This window comes from Quercus lobata, chromosome 2 (assembly GCF_001633185.2).
Source record: "Quercus lobata isolate SW786 chromosome 2, ValleyOak3.0 Primary Assembly, whole genome shotgun sequence".
NCBI classification, from domain to species: Eukaryota; Viridiplantae; Streptophyta; class Magnoliopsida; order Fagales; family Fagaceae; genus Quercus; species Quercus lobata.
In genome coordinates this window covers 25,998,236-26,017,502 of record NC_044905.1, presented here as the reverse complement: position 1 = coordinate 26,017,502, position 19,267 = coordinate 25,998,236, and the positions used below count along the sequence as shown (strand labels likewise).

Here is a 19,267-nt window from a genome sequence, read left to right as displayed (position 1 = left end):
GAAAATTCCTCTAAATTCTTTCCAATCTAGCAGCCACAGCTTTAGGAATAGTAAAAAGAGATAAAAAGTATGTTGGAATACTTGAGAGAGTACTCTTTAGTAATGTGAGCCTACCACCCTTAGATAGATAGAGACGCTTCCACCCTGATAGTTTCTTCTCCATCTTCTCTAAAATAGGATTCCAAATCAAAACTGTCTTAAAAGAAGTTCCCAACGGCATCCCCAAATATTTCATATAATTGTTCATATGAATGCACTTTTGCTAGCCCCAACTTCCAACACTTATCCCTTGAAACATACTGGTTCACATACCAAGCAATTTTTCAAATTGTTTCAGCCAAATCATCAAAATTTGCGGCAAATTTTTCAAGTTTTGGGTGGAGTTTTCATTTTGGGTTGGTACACGCTTCCTGATTTTTTTTTTCCCCCGTAATTTTCATAAATAGCTTCACACCGGTGGAACTACAAGTTCTTTCAATAGGACCTGCATGATGCCTTTAGCTCACCTCACTACCTTTTTCAAGGCCATCTTCTCTGCCACCATGCTTCAGTCTTTCTGTGGTGTGGATCTTGATTTCTTGGAAGAGGATGTGTGTTTGATGGACAACTGGGATGGTTGTCAAATTTAATGTAATTTTAGTTAAAGTTTTAGGAACACACTTGGGTTTCAGGCTCCTTGAGGGGATTCAAGTGGATGCTAGAGATTAAGAGTCTTGGATTTAGGGTTTGCCCCAAGGGTTTGGGTGTGGCTTGAGAATGGGATGATTAGGTGTTTGATGAAGGTTCTTGAAGTGGAAATGGATTAGCGTTTTGGCTGGTAAGGGATCTAGTTGATGGAATACATGCAAATGGTGATGGATTCAGTGAGTTGTGACTACCTTGAGAGAGTCACCATCTCCAAGAATGGTACTACTTTGAGGGAGCCTCTACCTCCAAAGAAAGACCAGACAAAACGTCTTAACAAAAGGATTATTATTCATTCATTTGGCAATTGATGGTTACATGCATTTATTTGTTCCATGTGCATGGCAATCAGGAGGAGCAGCCATAGAAGTTTGGAAGCAATTGGATCAAAAAGGACCAACTGATATTTTCGTAGGGACGAGACTGCCAATGGGACTATTCTGAGTGACAAGTTGACCAACAGTCCCTCCAAAGATAAGGTTTTGCAGTCTTTGTCAGCTTCTCCTAATCCTAACATAAATAGGTGTGCAGTAATTGCAATGAATTTTCTCTTTGTGCAAACTGAGTGTCTCCCACCCTAGGAGAGTGGTTGCAAACACCAAATATGCCCGTTGGACTCGATTTACAATTTATGTTGAATGATTCCATTTGACCCAGTTGGTCATAAGTAAGCTAATTGATGATGAAAGATAATGAGAGTTTTTAGGATTTAATTTTATTTGCTTTTATTTTTTTAATGTAATTAGTTAAAAATTATTGCGTGACCTTCCTTGAATTTTTTTTTTTTTTTTTTAAATAATAATTTTATTAAAGAGACTACTTCATATACGAAGGACACAAAGTAGCCTACAGAATTACAGTAAGAAAGAATTACACACAAAATGGCAACAACATTATAAATGATGCAATAGAATAGCTAGTTGTAAAACCCCAAGAGTGAGACCACTCATATAAGGAGCTAGCTAGTGAACGGTGCTAGCAGCTGAATCCTCATACTTACCGCATCTTCAAAAGTGCATCAATTGCATTCCCTTATATGGTTCATATCAAACCTTTCTTTTTTTAGAAACAAGGTATCCAAGCTCTTGAAACACCTGACTATTCCCTCCCATCTCACCACACCAAGCTATTACAGGAGGAATCCCTTGAGGATGGCTCCAAGTTGCTAGCTAGAGGTTTTGAACCCAGTCCACATCAAACATAATCGAAAAATTTTCAAAATATCCGACAAAATGCTTTCCAACTCAATTTCTCCAACAAAAATTAGATCGATGACCTTTTCCAGTAAAACCCAAAGGATCTAAACACAAAGCTCCACAAATCAAATGCAACAATGCAATGTATCAATAGATGATCCACCGTCTCCCCACTACATTGGCACGTGCAACACCAACCCAATATTGTATAACCCCTCCTGATAAGGTTCTCAAATGTGGGTATCTTCCCCCATGCTGTTGTCCAAAAAAGAGACTCTAGTCACTCTACAGGACCTTAACCCCCCAAATGCCTTTCCAAGGGAAAAGAACCACTTGAGCCCCTTAAAGCAATATAGAAAGAGCAAAAATTGAATCCATCACTCCTCACCCTCCATCTCACGGGATTACCACTCTCTCTCTAAATGGGAGACATGCGAATTTATCATGGTATCAGAACAGGTGATCCTCAAATTGAACCTTGTCTCCAATCTATAATTTAAAAAAATTAAAAATTAAAAATCCCACAAATTGGGTCCTACTTATAAAAGGAAGTCTAGACCCACAAGTAAATAATGTTAGAATAATTTAGAATAATGATTAAATTCAACTTTTCATAACAACTTTAACTTCTGGGACAAATGGTAGTTTATCAATTATGAAGTTATTTCATTTTCCTTCTTTGATGTAATTTGGGTAACCTATTTAAAGGCCTCAATATTCACCATCATTGACAACTTGGTTGGAAGTTTTCTTCCAGTGCTTGGTGTTGACTTCAAGTAACCTTAGACACTAACTCCTAGATCTATCCCTTTTTCCACCACTTGGTGATGATTCTAAGCAACCTTGGGTGTTGAATTCTAGAATTTTTTCCTCTTTCCAACATTTGATGTTAATTCCAAGGGTTTATCCTTTTTGTTCTTCAGCAAACAAGAGAAGCACCCTTAGTAATATAGCTTTAATCAAAATTTTTGTGTTAAAACTTACATCCTATGACTTGGACATTTGTACAAACGTTCTTGATAAAGCAAAATAACAAAATAAAATCTCAACATTGACAATCAATCAGATACCACTCTGTAAGCTAAACAAAAAAGAGCATTGCTGCGCTTAAATGGATATAGATCAATGTGTTTAGAAAGAAATACATACCTTCCTGTGCTTGTCCGACTAATTTTGTTGGCCCTCTTAAAAGTTGTAGGTTTACCACTATAGTAAAAACCAGTCAAATCCAGTGCCTCACTTGCCACAGCACCCAAAACAGCCAAAACATTGGCAGACTTGCTTTGGAAACAGCAGAAATACAGAATGCTTAGCTCCAATTCAAAAATAATAGAAACTAGACAGAGAAGAAGAAGCAACCTACTTACCTCTTTGCAAACTTGTGAAAGTCCCAGTGAATAAATTTAAGATGATTTTCTTCTGAAAGAATCTGGTTCAGATACCCAACCGCATTTGCAAACTCACGCCTTAGCATCATTTCTCTTGGCCTCTTTTCAACGGTCTTAATTTGACATTTAAATTAGTTCAAGGAATATCAGACATTAAACTCAGCACTAAATAGTCGGCAATTGAGAAAATAAAAGGCTGAAAGCATATGAAACAATGCTTGTATATATGTGCAATGTAAACATTGTATCCAAATATACACTTATCAATTTATATATATATATATAGATATTAGGATGAGGTATATATGCATTGGGATCAGGAAAAAAATTCATAATTTGTCACATTAAAATTTAATCGAGAGAAAGCTTTCCATTCTCTCTCCATCAGACCAGGTATTTGTCATAGGCATAGACACTACTAGAGAGAGAGAGAGAGAGAGAGCTTAATACACGCATCCACATATCATCAAAAATGGTTTTGTCTTTTCATTTTATTTTAATCTTTTTTTTTTATATATATTATTTGTAAGTTACATGGGTAGATCTTGAAGACTTGAACCCACAACCTCACTTCACAATCTTGTTCTTACAAAAGGGAAGTAGATTTCATTTAAGCTAGAACTCTTGGCTCATCAAAATTCAAAAATCTCAAAAATCTTCAAAGGAGTAACATGCTTTAATCATTATAATACATGCATTGTTCTTGGTTTTACTCATTAAAAAGTCACTCTAAATATACATTGTCTATATCAACAAACCTCATTTAATACATTATTTCCTAACAACTTAAGCTTTTAAAACAAGTGGTAATTTATCATGGTATAAGAGTAGGTGGCCCTAAGTTCAAAATCTACCTCCACTCTACCTCTCATTTAAAAATTTAAAAATCCCACATATTGGGCCTCCCTTAATATTAAGCCAATCTAAACCCACACATGAGAGGGGAGTGTTAGAATAATGGCTAAATGATTAAATTCACCATTTCCTAATAGCTTAAGCTTTTGGGACAAATGGAAATTTATCAAAATCCATCAACCGTCATTATACATTAGCTGTACCTTGATGCAAATTCGCAACCACAGCTGGTTGGAAAGAAAGTGATGGGGAGTTTGCCAATCCTTGAATTTGCTATAAACAAATTGATACAAGAAATTTTACAGGGTGAAAAAGTAGCAGATTGCACTAGGTATTAGATCTAACATCAGAAAAAAGAAATAAAGACCCCAATTTGAAATTTTTTTATTTCTCCAGTTTTTTTGTGTGGCCAATATGAAAATAACTCAATAGAATCAATACCACCAACAAAGCCCCATGCACGTGAAGAATCCAATTTCTTGTATTTGAAAACAAGACTTTTAATTGTAAGACATTAAAAATGCATTTAAAGACAACCTTTATTAAATTAAGAACAATAATTGGATTGCCATATCTCCCTGCCAGGTCTTCAAAATGCAATCTGGTTGCCTCATATGTGGGATCATATCTCTGTACTGAAGTCAAAAAGGAAACACACTTCATTTATTTCATCTTTAATAAAACTTCTATTTATTATGAAAAATAAAAATAAATTGCAAAGCTAACAATAAAATAGTGCCCATAAGAATCAACAACAAAAGCAACATACAGATTATATCAGGTTTAGGACTAAATCTTGAAGCTTCTTGCGACCAGAAAAGGGGAATTGAGCCACGCATCTGAACAACAGAACTCATTCTTCCCTTGCGTGACCCAACTTCCTCATCAAGGACAATCTGTTCTGTTTCAACATCATTTGCAACCCTTCCACGATCGTTAACTCCCCTTTTCAAGTAACTGCAATTTATGAAAACCATTGGCAAGGTTTAATACAACAGTTTCCTAAATATATACAGACAGAAACAAGTTCTGTGTATTATGGAACTGAATACATAGTTCCTAAAATAAATATTAGTGATTTATATAAAGAAACTCTAGCAGAAAAGGAAATGGTTCCTTTTTCTTAAAAACTGCAATAAATAAAACTAATGGCATTGTGTTAAGAGAGTTATATTTCTACATCCCTCCCTAGTTCTCAGGACATTCTATCTAATCTATATGTCCTTTTCAGTTGTATCACAAATCAACTACAAGGCGACTCCTTGTTCAATGACACTTTAGTCTGTAATTTGTAAATAAGAAAGAATACAAACAAACAAATGGATTCAGCTTTTTGTTCCTTAATAAGTTATGGGTTTATTGCTTTACATGTACTACTTTATAATTTAGACAAATTCATGTTTGTGGCACCCTGTGCGACATCAAACCATTATGCTTATTAGTTGACTTCTTATCAAGTTTATGGAAGTTGAGTCTTATATAGTTTTAAAGGTTTTGTCATAAGCAGTCAACCGTTAAAACAGTTTTTATTTTAATTTGGTTCAATAACTTTAGTCAAAGGTAACTATATTTTACTGTTTTGCACTTCAGTGAGAGACAAAAATTCCCAATTCTTGTGACAAAACTTTTAGGGTATTTAATTAATTATGCTTATTCTGCACTTAGGGTTGTTTTACATGATTATTAAGCCATTAAGTGTCCATTAGGTAACTTGCATTGAGTCCTCGTCCTGGTATTGTAGAGAAAAGTATTCTCTATAAGTAAATTTCAACGTACTCAAAGAATTAGATTTTGAGCGTGTAGGCAATATTGTATTCTCTCCTCTTTCTGGCGCATTATCACCAGTCACTAGATACTGTTCACAGCCAAAGAGAAGCCCCCTTGAACATCTCTTTCCTTTCCTCTTCACAACCCAAAACCATGGTCCCCCTCTTATATCCTCTAAGACCCTTCAAAACCAAAGTTTCCTCTAGCAAACAACCAACCAAATTTCCTATCTTACCCGAAATAGCTGCTGCCAAAATTTTCCTGCCAGCAGTTTTTATTTAAAAATAATTTTTTTTGATAAGTAATGAAAAGATTTATAAAAAAACAAGAAACCCAAGTACACCAGGGTGTACTCAAGGAGCAATACAATCAGCCTCTCAAAAAAAAGAAAGAAAGAAAAAGCTCAAACATATCGAAGAAAGAGAAATAGGGAACAGACTGAAAGGGAACACTCCAATAATCCTTCTTCTTTTTTTATAAGTAATAAAAATATATTAAAAAGAAGAGGGGTGTAACCTGAGTATACAGGAAGTATACATCAAGGACAAATACAAATCAAGTGCAAAAAGTACAAAAGTCCATGAAATCACGGACTGAAGAAAAAGAACAAAAGCCTAACACTGTAACCCAATCCAGAAGAGTCTTAAGAAAGAAGAGTTTAAGATCTGAAACTGATCTCTCTAAATCCTCAAAATGCCAGTTATTCCTCTCCCTCCAAATGCACCACATTAAACAATGGGGCACAGCCATCCAAATAGCAGAATTCCGATGCCTCCCAAACTTTCTTTGCCAACAAGCCAACAGCTCCACCACTGTTTTCGGCATAACCCAATGAATGCCAAATAGAGTAAACACCATAGACCATAAATCAAAAGCAATAGAGCAATGGATGAGGAGGTGGTCAACTGATTCCCCATTTCTTTTACACTTACAACACCAATCCAAAATCAAAATCTGCCAATCCTGAAAAGTACAAAAAAAAAAAGAAAAAAAAGAAAAAAAAAAAGATTTAATTTCAAGAATAGACCATTTGCAACCCTCAAAGCTTCTAGTATTCCATTCCTGCCAAAGACACCACATGATGCAGTGTGGCGCAGCCCTCCAAAATGCAATGTTTTTGTGCTTGCCGAAACTACCCTGCCAAGCTGCAAGCATATCAAGAACCCTCTATGGCATAACCCAATGCAAACCAAACAAACAACACACCATAGTCCACAGCTCATAAGCTATGGGATAATGAAGAAGAAGATGTTCCATCAATTCCACACTTCTTTTACACATATAGCACCAATCCAAAACAATAATGCCTCTCCTTCGAAGATTATATGTAGACAAAATCTTCCCTAAGGCAGCAGTCCAAGAAAAGAAGGCCCCTAGGAGGAATATACAAGCACCACACCAATTTCCACAGAAATGCCGTACCATTGGACGAGGATAAAGGCTAGTAGTATCCTCATACCTCAAAACCGCTACGCTTGGCAGGTCTCCAACAAAGTTTATCCGACCCCTCATCCCTCACCGACTTGGAATAGATTAGGTTCCATAAACTTAACCAAAGACTCAAGCTCCCAATCTTGAACCAATCTTGAGAAATGAACATCCCAATGGGTCACCCCATTAGAGAGTTGCATAAGCTCAGCTAGTGAGGATTCCATATTGAGATAGATATTAAATAACTTTGGGAAAGCCACTTTAAGAGGGCAATCTCCACCCCACATATCATGCCAAAACTTCACTCTAGAACTATCTCCCACATCAAATTGAAGATATAGGGAGAAGGTCAACCATTCCCACCTTATGAATTTCCAAAGACTAACACCATAAGGACTAGCCACAACTGTTGTACACCAACCCCCCATTCACTCCCATACTTCACCTCTATATCCCTCCTCCAAAGTAACTCTCTCTCAGTACCATATCTCCACAATCACTTCTCTAGTAATGCTTAGTTAAATCTTCTCAAATTCCTTCTACCCAACCATCCATTATGGATCGGCTCACAAACTTGGGCCCAATTTACCAGATGAAATTTGGATTCCTTACCAATCCCACTCCATAAAAAATCTCTCTGTAACTTTTTAGTAAATTTAGCCACCTCCACCGAAATAGGAAAGGGAGAAAATAGGAAGGTAAACTAAAGAGAGTACTCTTAATCAAAGTTACCTTAGATAAATATAATCGCTTCCATCCCGCAAACTTTTGCTCCAACTTCTTAATAATTGGATTCCAAATCGTCTTCTCCTTGAATTTAGCACCCAAGGGAAGTCCCAAGTATCATTGGAGCAATGACTGCCTACAACCCAACAAAGCCACTAATTCTCCCAAGTTGTTCACTTCCCCAACTAGTACAAACTCTGATTTTCCCAAATTGATCTTCAACCTTGATACTGCTTCAAAGGATGAGAGGATATCATGCAAATTTGCTATCTAACTAGAGTTAGCATCACAGAAAATTAAGGTATTGTTTGCAAACAATAGATGTGACACCATCATTGCAGTGTTGGAGTGGTTCCAATTGAGAAACCTGATAAATGCCCATCACTGACCATTGTATCCAACATGTGACTCAGAGCCTCCACCAAAATGCCAAATAACATCAAGGACAAAGGGCCAACTTGACGGAGCCCTCTAGTGCTCCCAAAGAAGTCAGTAGGGCTGCCATTAATCAATATGGAAAAGCAGATATTGGAAATACAAAACATAATCCACTTCTTCCATCTTTTTGAAAACCCACACCTTTGCAGCATATACATAAGAAAATCCCAACACACGTGATCATAAGCTTTCTCCACGTCCAATTTACACAACACTGCTAGAACTCCTGTCTTCAACCTACTATCTAAGCACTCGTTTGCAATAAACACCGAATCCAAGATCTGTTTGTTTGTCACATTAGCATTTTGGGACTCCAAAATGATTTCCAACAACACCTTCCTTAGCCTATTGGCCAACACCATAGAATTGATTTTATAAACTCCACCCACTAGGCTAATTGGTCTAAAATATCTCACTTCCATAGCTTCAACTTTTTTTGGAATGAGAGCAAGGAAAGTTGCATTCAAACTCTTCTCGAAAACAGCTTGGGCAAGGAAATTCTGAAATAAGTCCATAATATCCAATTTTAAAATATGCGAACATGTCTGAAAAATAAAATAAATAAAAAAAATGCCATAGAGAAACCATCCGGTCTTGGAGCATTATCTCCATTAAAACCTTGAAACACACTCAATAACACTTCATCGTTAGGAAATAGCATATCCAACCAAGTTGCTTCCTCCTGATATCCTTGAGAACTCCAAATCACCCAACACAAATCTTCGTCTTTCATTTTTAGAATACAACTGTTGATAGAATTGAGAAATGCACAAAGATATAGAATCCGAGTCTGATGTCAACTCTCCCTTTACCAATAAGGTATCTATGGTGTTGAACCTTCAATGAGAATTCGCAATTTGATGAAAAAAATTTAGTATTTCTGTCACCCTCCTTAAGCCAAAGAGCTCTAGATTATTGCCTCCAAAAGAGTTACCTTTTCCAACTCACTTATAAGTCTTTTTCAATTTCTCCTCATCAGATAGAGAACGAATTTCCTCAACAAGATCCAACTCATTAAGGCTCTTCCATAGATTGTATTTCTTCTCCTCCATACTACCAAATTCTTCCCAATTCCATTTCTTTAGATCATTCTTCAAAGCTCTTAATTTGCTAGCTATTATATAACTAGGAGAAACTTGAAAATGATAGGATTCCCACCAAGAGCTCACCTTCTCCACAAAACTATCTGCCTTCAACCGCATGTTCCCAAATCTAAACAGCCTACCACCTCTCTAAAAATTCCTTCCTTCAAGCATAATCGGGAAATGATCAAAGAGCAGCCTCGTCAATGGACACTGATATACGTTGAGAAAATTCTTCTCCCAATCAGTCGACAAGAGAAATCTAAACATCCAATCGAATGTTAGACCATGTGAAAGCACCTCCACAGGTAGATCCAACAAACCATTATCTGCAATGAAATCTAAAAATTCATGCATGGGGTAAAATACTCAGCACCGAGGTGCTCCGATGGAAATCTCACTGCGTTAAGTCACCTCCCACACCAAGGCACATTCCACCAACTTCTAATCCCAGACAATTCCTCCCAAAGGTGCCTTCTATCTCTATCTTAATTAGGCCCATATACCCCAATAAATGCCCACTCAAAAATTGTCAACCACATTTTTGAACTTACAGGAAACAGAGAAACGAACTACAGTTTCCTCTATCTTGTCTACAACCCTTCTATCCCACATCACTAGAACACCCCCCCGAAGAACCAACAAAGACTAAGAATAACCGGTCCAAATGCTGGCAGCCCCATAGAGATCATATCACTCCTGTTGTAATTAAATCCATTTTTGTTTCCTGCAAGAAACTATATCAACCTACACGTCTTAATCATATTCCTTTTTTTTTTGATAAGTACGTCTTGATCATATTCCTGATCAAAGCCTTTTATCATTATTGTTCAACCCCCTAACATTCCAAGAAATGATTTTGATATTCATTGATGAACGACTAAGGCCCGTTTCTTATTGACACTTCTTGGCTTGGCAGACCCGTTCTCAAAATTCCAAGAACTCAACAAGTTTTTCAGCTCCTGATTGCCCTCTAATCCCTCCTTCGCCAGTTTTTTCTAAGCACTTTCTTCTAGCATCTGTTGTTTTCTCCTCACCTCTAAGGATAAGAAAAATCCTATAACTTCCTCCTCAAGACCCTCCAAAGAAGTACCACAGTTTTTTTTAAGAGCTTTGATCTTCCTAGTAACCCATTGCGACAACTAGACACTATCTCCTTTGGCCTTGTCCTCATCTTCCTTCACGGAAGTCTTCTTCACCACTTCTGGGTTTGCAGTGGCTATTTACCAACATACCAGCTCCCCAGAATAGTCCAACATCTCACCCTCAGATTCCAAATCAACAGATAACTCGTCCCATGTTCCTGCATCCTCACATTCTTCAGCCCAATTTGCAATCTGCCTTCCCCATGAGCACCAAATCCTTACATTGCCCATTTTCTATGGCAACATCTACCTCAATCTCTAAGTCTGAAAGAAAGAAAACAGCTCCTCTTTTTTTCCACCTTATAAGGGGAAAAGGAGTAGGGAGGGAAAAGAAAAAACCTAGCCTGTTGGTTTTATTTCCAAACTTCTCTAACAAATAATTATTCCACAAAATTTATAAAATCTCTTCTACAATCTAAAGCCTAAAACCACAAGATTTAAAAGCATGGAGACCACCATATAATCAATTGTGAGCAAGCTTCCAAATCTATTCTACATCAATAATCCATAACTTATAATGATTTAGCATTAATCCTCCTGGTGGCATGCCCTTCAAGACCCCATGAAAATACAATCCACTCCTACCACTTTTCACGGATGCAAATAAAGCAAAAAGAAAAGAAAAAAAAACCTTTGAACAAGCAGAACTGCAGACACTGAGATTATAATAATAACAACTGCCTTAGAAGTGCCAGAACAAACACAAAATCTTGAAAAGAAAAAATTATACAAAAGGATGCTGCTAAACAGAAGAGTTGAGAAGCCAGAGAACTTAAACTAATTATTCTACATCTAAAGATAGCTAGAGAGAGAGAGAGAGAGAATCCAGATTTTTTCAAGAAAAACCTAAAAATTAGATACACAGGACAGGATCAATGAGTTTGTCAAAAAAATAGAAGCTCCAAAAACCAAGATTTTTGAAAAGGGAAACAGAAGATCATATCAGGGTAAATATGAGAGAGAGAGAGAATTAAAATAGGAAATGGAAAAAAAATGAATTAAAGATCCATTTGCAAAAACATAAGAAACAAACCTACACATCCTGAAATGAGGGGATAAAAGGTGAAAAGAAAGGTTCTCTGTGAAAAACTTATGTAAAGGGAGAGAAAATCTCCAGTTACAGTTTTGCCAAACTTTGAAAGAAGGAATCCAATGTGAAGACAGAGAGCAAGGTAGAGAGAGAATGTCTAACCTGGTTTGTTGCTCCTCCTCCTTCAGTCCTTCCCTGAACAAACCACAAGAGATAAACACCTATGGGGGGGGTAAAGCTTATATAAACTATTTATTGGATCCCATAATTTGTGGATTACACACGCACCCACATGCATATACTCACACACACACACACACACACACACACACTATAAAAAGGAAACGAATATTTAAGCAAACACCCAAAAAAGTAATGCCAAGTGAGACCTATCAAAGTAAGTAGGTGCTCCAACATCCACAAAACTGCCTGCATTAACTCTATTTTGCAGTTCACCCCCTTAACTTTCAACAGTATTAGTTGCCTATACCATTGATGCTCCTAGAGTCATCAAAACTAACCAACCTCACATAAAGAAATCACATCGGAGGAACAAATTTTAAGCCATTCAACTGCATTTTATTTAGTCTAGAGCACTAGTTGGTCCTTAGAAATTTCAATTGGGTCCTCCAAGTTTCAACATGTGCAATTAGAACCCTTCGATTTTTTAAAGTATGTTCATAGGTGCTACTGTTATTGCAGAATTTAATGATGTAGCATGTTTTCTGCCAACTTGACCAATAAATAGGTGATATGGCATGCACATGACTAGCATGTGCACTTTGAGAATCTTAAGTTGCTTCAGATGTTTTTCCAGAGGCTAATAATAATCCATATTTTTTTATTATATTCTATTTTTCAGCATTTGATTTCTTATTTACAGGGTCAATTTGAATTTAACTCAACATCAACACAGTAGTTCCAACCTTTAACTCAACCACAGTAATAAATTTTTTTCTTTTTTTCTTTTATCTCAACTTGATTAGATACTCACAAATTGAAAATGATAACTGCATGGGTGCAAAAGTCATATATATCCAGAAATAGTCAATACAACAAGAAAATTAAAAACCAATTGTGGATGGACAAATCAAACCATACTTTATGGAAAAGGCAAAAAAATTTCAGAAGTCCAGGACCTAGAAGTTAGAAAACTAATCTTAGTAATCATTTTTTTTTTTCTAACTAAATTTTTTAAATACAATTTCATTTGATTGTTAAGTAAAAGAATAAGATGAACCAAAGCAAATTTAAGATATTCAACCATACCGTGTCCCTGCAAAATGTCGAGAGCGTCTTGAAACCAGAGAAACACTGAAGTCCCTCCCAAAAATTGATAGCCTCGTCTGCCACCATCACGTTTAATAAAATTGATTGAGGTACTAAATACATGTTGTTCCCAATGACATTGAATTAGAAGACAATAAGATCATGCAATGCGCTATGAGTTGAATTCTAGGGAAAAAAAGAAGGGGGGGGGGGGGGGGACATATTGTGGTGAACAGACACAATCACCTTTGAATATTCTGCTTCCATAAAATAAAATTTCAAGAGGCATTTACAATGGAAGGATATAGCATACCTAGTCACCCATTATTAGTAAAAAGAATAAAGACCACAATATAGAAATGATAATTAAATCATAATAATCAACAAACTATGTTGCATTCTACATGCTATGTACAAGACTGAAACATTGTGTCACATACTAACAATGCTAAATTATTTTCTAGTATTGCTATCTATACATAGATTTGGCCATCGCTAAAATAATTGCACCATTACTCCCTCAATTGATCTCAGTCACGCAGAATCAAAGTTTAAAATAAATTGTCATTGCTGTGAAGCCTTGCAATTTGTAATTCAGCAGTAGATTCAACATGGCAATCTTGATTTTAAGTTTTTGGAGCCAAAGAGAATTTTATATTTAACATTGTTGGATTTGTATTTATATACAAAAATTCCTTTAGTTTTGTATGTTTTGATAAGTAATAAAACACATTTAGAGTGCAAAAATGGTGCACCACTTAAATATACGGGAAGTATAAAAGAGTAAAAAAAAAAAATTATTAACATCGAAAGTGTACTAACTCTAAAAACTCCAACAAATTGGAGAAAGAAAAATAATGCATTACCTCAATCCATCCAAATAACGTATTTTTATATTAGTAAAGTCATTTTTTTTAAACAAGATTTTACAAAGAGTACAATGGGGACCAATGGAGTATACCAGCTCTAAACCCATGAAAGCCCCTATAAAATAAAAAATACAATGAATTTATTTAACTCCATCCAAATAACCTAAGAAACATATGCTTTATCTCTACGATTGTAGTTTCACAACCCTCAAATATACAAAGATTTTGCTTTTGCCAAATACACCACATACAAAAAAAAGGGTTTAACACTCCAAATCATAACTATTCTAAGTCTCCCCAAACAGCCTCTCCAGCAAGCTAACAACTCCAGCACCTAGCAAGGCATGACCCATGTTACCCCAAAGAGAGAACAGATGAAAACAATTATCTTGCTATAGAACAGTGAAGAAGATTTTTGGACAAGTAATAAAGTTTTATTGATTCCAAAAAATAGAGTCACCCAAGTATACATGGAGTATACGACTAGGGACCATACAATTAATCATGCAAATTACATAAATTTATCAAGTCGCTAACCAAATAATCATAATAATCATATTTTTGATGATTTGGGACATTCGGAGGCGCAACTCAAAGAATTGTTTGCTGGGACTTTGTTTGACTGGTCTCATGCTTGGGGAATCACTTCTAGTGATTCCATTCCATTGTTCTAGATTCTTTTTTTTGTATATATTCTCTTTTTTTGTTGTTTTCCTATACATATTTTTTAGGCTACTTCATTCTTTTCGAATGAAGTAGTACTTTCATTTCATATAACTTTTTCTTACTTGTCAAAAAAATAAACTAACCAAACATAGGGATTGACTATGTAATAATTTTAGATCAGGCAGACTTCTCTCTATATCTTCAAAGCTCTGGTTGTTCCTCTCCCTCCAAAAGCACCACATCAGGCAGTGCGGGGCAGCCATCCATATATAACCATTCCTATGATGCCCATATTGTCCTTGCCAGCAAGCTAGTAACTCAACAACAGACTTTCACATCACCCAACAAACCCAACACCAAAAGCCACAAAACCATAACAATAGGATAGTGTATTAATAGGTGGTCTACTAACTCCCCATTACATTCGCACATGACACCAATCCAGAGTCCATACATTCCTCCTCTTTAAATTGTCATTTGTCAAAATTTTCCTTAAGGCTGCAGTCCAAACAAAGAAAGCAACTCTAGACTGATCGCTAGTAATAGTATGCAGCAATACCCGATAGAAACCAAATGGCACGCAGCAAGACTCAGTAGAAACCACTAACCTTAAAACCCTTTTTTCTTATCTGGTTATTTGTTCCCAGCGCATCTTATGATCCTCCCCACTCCCCCTCATTGACGCACCATAAATAGTGAAGAAAATTGACAAGTTCAACACTGTTTTAGCACATACAACACCAATATACTAACCCTAAAACTCTTTTTTTATCTGGTTGATGGTTCCCAACACATCTTATCCTCACCACTCCCCCTCACTAACGCACCATAAATAGTGAAGAAGATCGACAGTCTCAACACTGTTTTAGCACATACAACACCAATCTACCATTACCTTGTTCCACTGCCTTAAATTGCAAAACATCAAAATTTTACCCAAATTTGCAGCCCAGGTGGAGAATGCAACTCCAAGTGGTACTTTCACCTCTCAGATACTACCTCAAGGAAATAATAAATTTACTTCTCCTTTCCTTAACATTGTGAACTACATATTTTTAGAAAGGAAACATACCATCACGTCTTTTGCATCCTCCAAACTTTAACTAAAAACAACAAGTCTAGAAATAGAACCAAAGACTCCCCCCAGATATGTAATTCCCTCTACCTGCTGTCTCCAACAATCTACTAAGTACCTCCATAAAAATTATGAACAACTGAGGAAATAGAGGGTCTCCGGTCTCCCTATCTCAACCCCCCGTGAGCTTTGAAAAAAGACACTCGGGCTGCCATTCACAAGTACTGAAAAACGAACTGCCATTCACAAGTATAGGAAAACAAACAGTGGAAATACACGAAAAAATCCACTTCCTCCATCTGGGGCCAAATCTATATCGCAGAAGTATGTATAAAAAGAAATTCCAATGCATGTGATTGTATGCTTTCTCCATATCTAACTTGATATGGCAGTGTGTGAGGTGATTGGTGTCCTCACCGGGTTAGAGGAATGTATGGGGTTAGTCTTAAGACCATAAGGGCAGGATGGGATCAGTCTGTTCATTTCATTAGCTACAAGTTGGGGGATGGAACTCAAATAAAGTTTTGGCATGATTCTTGGTGTTGAGGGCAACTGCTACAAGAGAGGTTCCTAAGTAAAATAGCAAGGGATGTGGAAGCTTTGGTGGCAGACCACTTCATTTTCAAAGGGAAGACACACCATTGGGATATCAATTTCACAAGTACGATACATGATTGGGAGCTAGAATCAGTGGCAAACCTCATGGATCTCGTTAATTCAAATGTGATCAATCAGAGTGGCATGGATGAAATTTGTTGGAATCCCTCTCCTAGGAGTATGTTAGAAGTAAAATCTTATTATAGATTGCTTCACTCTTCCACTCGGTTATCTTTTCCTTGGAAAAGCTTGTGGAGACCAAAAGTCTAGGCTTTTTTCTGTTAGACAGAGGCTATGGGAAAAATTATAACTGTTGATGACTTAAGGAAACGAAGGATCCTTGTTATTGATTGGTGTTGTATGTGCAAATTAGCATGAGAAACTATAAACCATTTTGCTTCTTCATTTCCCTGATGCTTATGAGCTATGGAGTATATTTTCGCATTGTTCGGAGTTGTGTGGGTCATGCCATAAAGGGTGGAGGATCTCCTTAATAGTTGGAACCAAAGGCTGGGTGAAACTAGAAGTCACACGATTTTGAGCACGATTCCCCATTGTCTCATGTGGTGCCTATGGTGTGAGATGCATGGACTTTCGAGGGATGGGTGAAATCAGTGCATGATTTTTAAGCTTATTCATCTCAAACCTTTATTCGAGTGGATGAATGCTTCCTCTCTATTTTCCTTTGATAATATCTTTGAGATTCTTGATACTTGTTCGTTTGGTTCTTAGACTGTTGTAATCTATGTACATGTCCTGTGTACATGCTCTACTTTTTGAATTTTTAATAAAAGCTTTCTTACTTATAAAAGGAAAAACATAAAATATATATATATATATAATTTGTACAATACCCCAAGAATGACGGATCTTATGCGACTATCGATACACTCATTGGCAATCAACACTAAATCCAAAATCTGTCTCACTCTAACACATGCATTTTGGGGTTCTGACACCACCTTATCTAGGATCAATTTCAACCGATTTGCTGATACTTTTTCTAGGATCTTATATATATGAATTTTTTCAAAGTTTAAAAGAGATAATGGGTTTCTAGATGCAAAAATATCATTATTAGACAAACTAGTGACAAGTTGAAGTGGTTGAACGTGACTTTGAATACAATTTCAAGATTTAGACATAACCAGTTGAAAGGGCTAGATAACATATATTTAGCTAGAAAGAAGCAAATGCGTGACGTATGTCTAAACTAGATCCAAATGAAAATATTGGGCCTTATGTGTAAACAACAAGGATGGCATACAGATATCACATTCACATGAGATGAGATACAAAACCATTAAAATAACAAAACAATCATCACATACCTGCTTAAAATCCCCATGAACTAAAGCTATCGTCCAGATAGTGTTATTGCATCTTGATCTAATTGCTTCTGTTAGATGAGCATTCCACACAAATATGTTGTCATATGGCATCCCTTGCTCACCCATAAAATGCACATTTTTTTGCAAACTTTGCATGATGGGATAGGTGTAGCTATAGAAAAAATCTTTGGTCAGTTCAACACTGGATAAAAGCTTCTTGTACCTGCATTTAAATGATGAAACAGTAAAAAGTAAGTATTACTAAAATCCTTTAAAAAAAATTAAAACCCATTAGCAAAAAGTAGTTATACACAGTATGAAATAAGACTCTTTCAAAAAAAAAGGATAGTCATTGTTATCCATTGATTAACAACAACATAGCCAAAGCCAATTCAGTAGGTTTGAATTACCCAAATACAAACACCTATATTCACAGTCGCAGGGTCAATTTCATTTGCAAACTATACTGGTGGACACAAAGTAACAAAAACCCATTTCAATCAGAAGGAAAAAAAAGAAGAGTGTTTACCTTAGCTCAGTTTTAGAATGTGCCAAATCAGTTTGAACTGAGACATGAGGAATTGTGATTAACTGGCTCTCATCAATGCTATAAATGGCGTGACCACAAATACTCCCAATTTGGCGACGCTTAGTGACGAGGATCAGATAATAAGACTCCAGAAATTTGATGCAACCTATCAAATATTAAAAATAGTCGCCTCATTGCACAAATAGTAAAAATTAAAAAATTAAAAAAAAAAAAAAAAAAAAAAAAAACAGTTGGTAAATAAAATAAAATTACCGGCAATACCGTAGACCTTAGCGACAGGGGTGAGGCCGCCGGTGGCACGATTGCCTTCATCGATACGCTGGAGCAAGTTTTTGATTTCTTTGGGGGAATAGAGCACTGGGTCTTCACTTATGTTGAGATCAGAGGGCTCACTACGGTCGATCTTCAAGACGCGGAATACCCTCTTGTTCCGATCGCTTCCGATGAGGTAAAATCTCTGACGGGTTTCGTAGAGTTTGAATTTCTCGAGAGAGTAGGAGGAGGAGTTGTTGTTGTTGTGGTTGTTGTGGTTGGGATCCAGTTCAGAAGGATGCACTTTGGCGGAGAAGGAGAAGGAGGAGGAGGAGGAGGAGGATGATGATGCCTGCACATTCGATTTCTCGAATTTCGCTGCCATGCAAATGCAATTTTCGGTGAATTAGGAATTACAAGGCTGCAGGACTGGACATGTGAATGTGATGGGATTGAACTTTCTCTTTCTGCTGCTCTGCTCACACAAGGAACTGAACACATCCCCCTGTTTGGGTAACTTTTTCTATCAAGCTTCTGTCCGAAACCGAAAGCTTTTCTTTCTTTTCTCGTCGTTTTCTTTTTTTCTCTTTTTTTATTTATTTTTATTCTTTTAAGCTAAAATGCAAATTTAATATATAGTTTCAAAAGTTTTAAAACCTAAATTTTTAAATTTAAATTTTTGGGTTTGATAGGGCTTTAACTTAACCAGATTTTAAATATATAAGCTTTGATTAGAAATTAACATAATTAGAAATAAATTTTAATAGGTAAAAGTCTTAAACTTCATTTTGTAGGTTCCGAGTATTTTTACAGTTTTTGAGGTTTGATAGATATTTTAATAATTTTTTAGATTTATTTTGGTAATTTTGATGATTTTAGGGATATTTTGATTATTTTGGTTGTTATGGATTATTTT

The 19,267-nt window shown here is 36.2% G+C and overlaps 1 protein-coding gene across 2 annotated transcripts in view; it reads right to left on the bottom strand.

Annotated features, from left to right (window-relative positions):
• LOC115975104 (phosphoinositide phosphatase SAC1) overlaps positions 1-18,907 on the bottom strand; it is a 34,812-nt gene extending 15,905 nt beyond the window's left edge. The window contains exons 1-9 of one of the 2 annotated variants that reach the window (XM_031095748.1): positions 18,352-18,907; positions 18,079-18,244; positions 17,550-17,772; positions 13,012-13,088; positions 11,905-11,937; positions 4,893-5,080; positions 4,661-4,758; positions 3,248-3,381; positions 3,030-3,161 (exon numbers count right to left, since the gene is read on the bottom strand). In XM_031095748.1, the coding sequence (XP_030951608.1) occupies positions 3,030-3,161; positions 3,248-3,381; positions 4,661-4,758; positions 4,893-5,080; positions 11,905-11,937; positions 13,012-13,088; positions 17,550-17,772; positions 18,079-18,244; positions 18,352-18,736 (1,436 nt within the window). In that variant the 5' untranslated portion in view covers positions 18,737-18,907. The remainder of the gene's footprint in view (positions 1-3,029; positions 3,162-3,247; positions 3,382-4,660; positions 4,759-4,892; positions 5,081-11,904; positions 11,938-13,011; positions 13,089-17,549; positions 17,773-18,078; positions 18,245-18,351) is intronic. The other variant, XM_031095749.1, reaches the window with a different exon arrangement.
• Between the last annotated feature and the right edge of the window lie 360 nt (positions 18,908-19,267).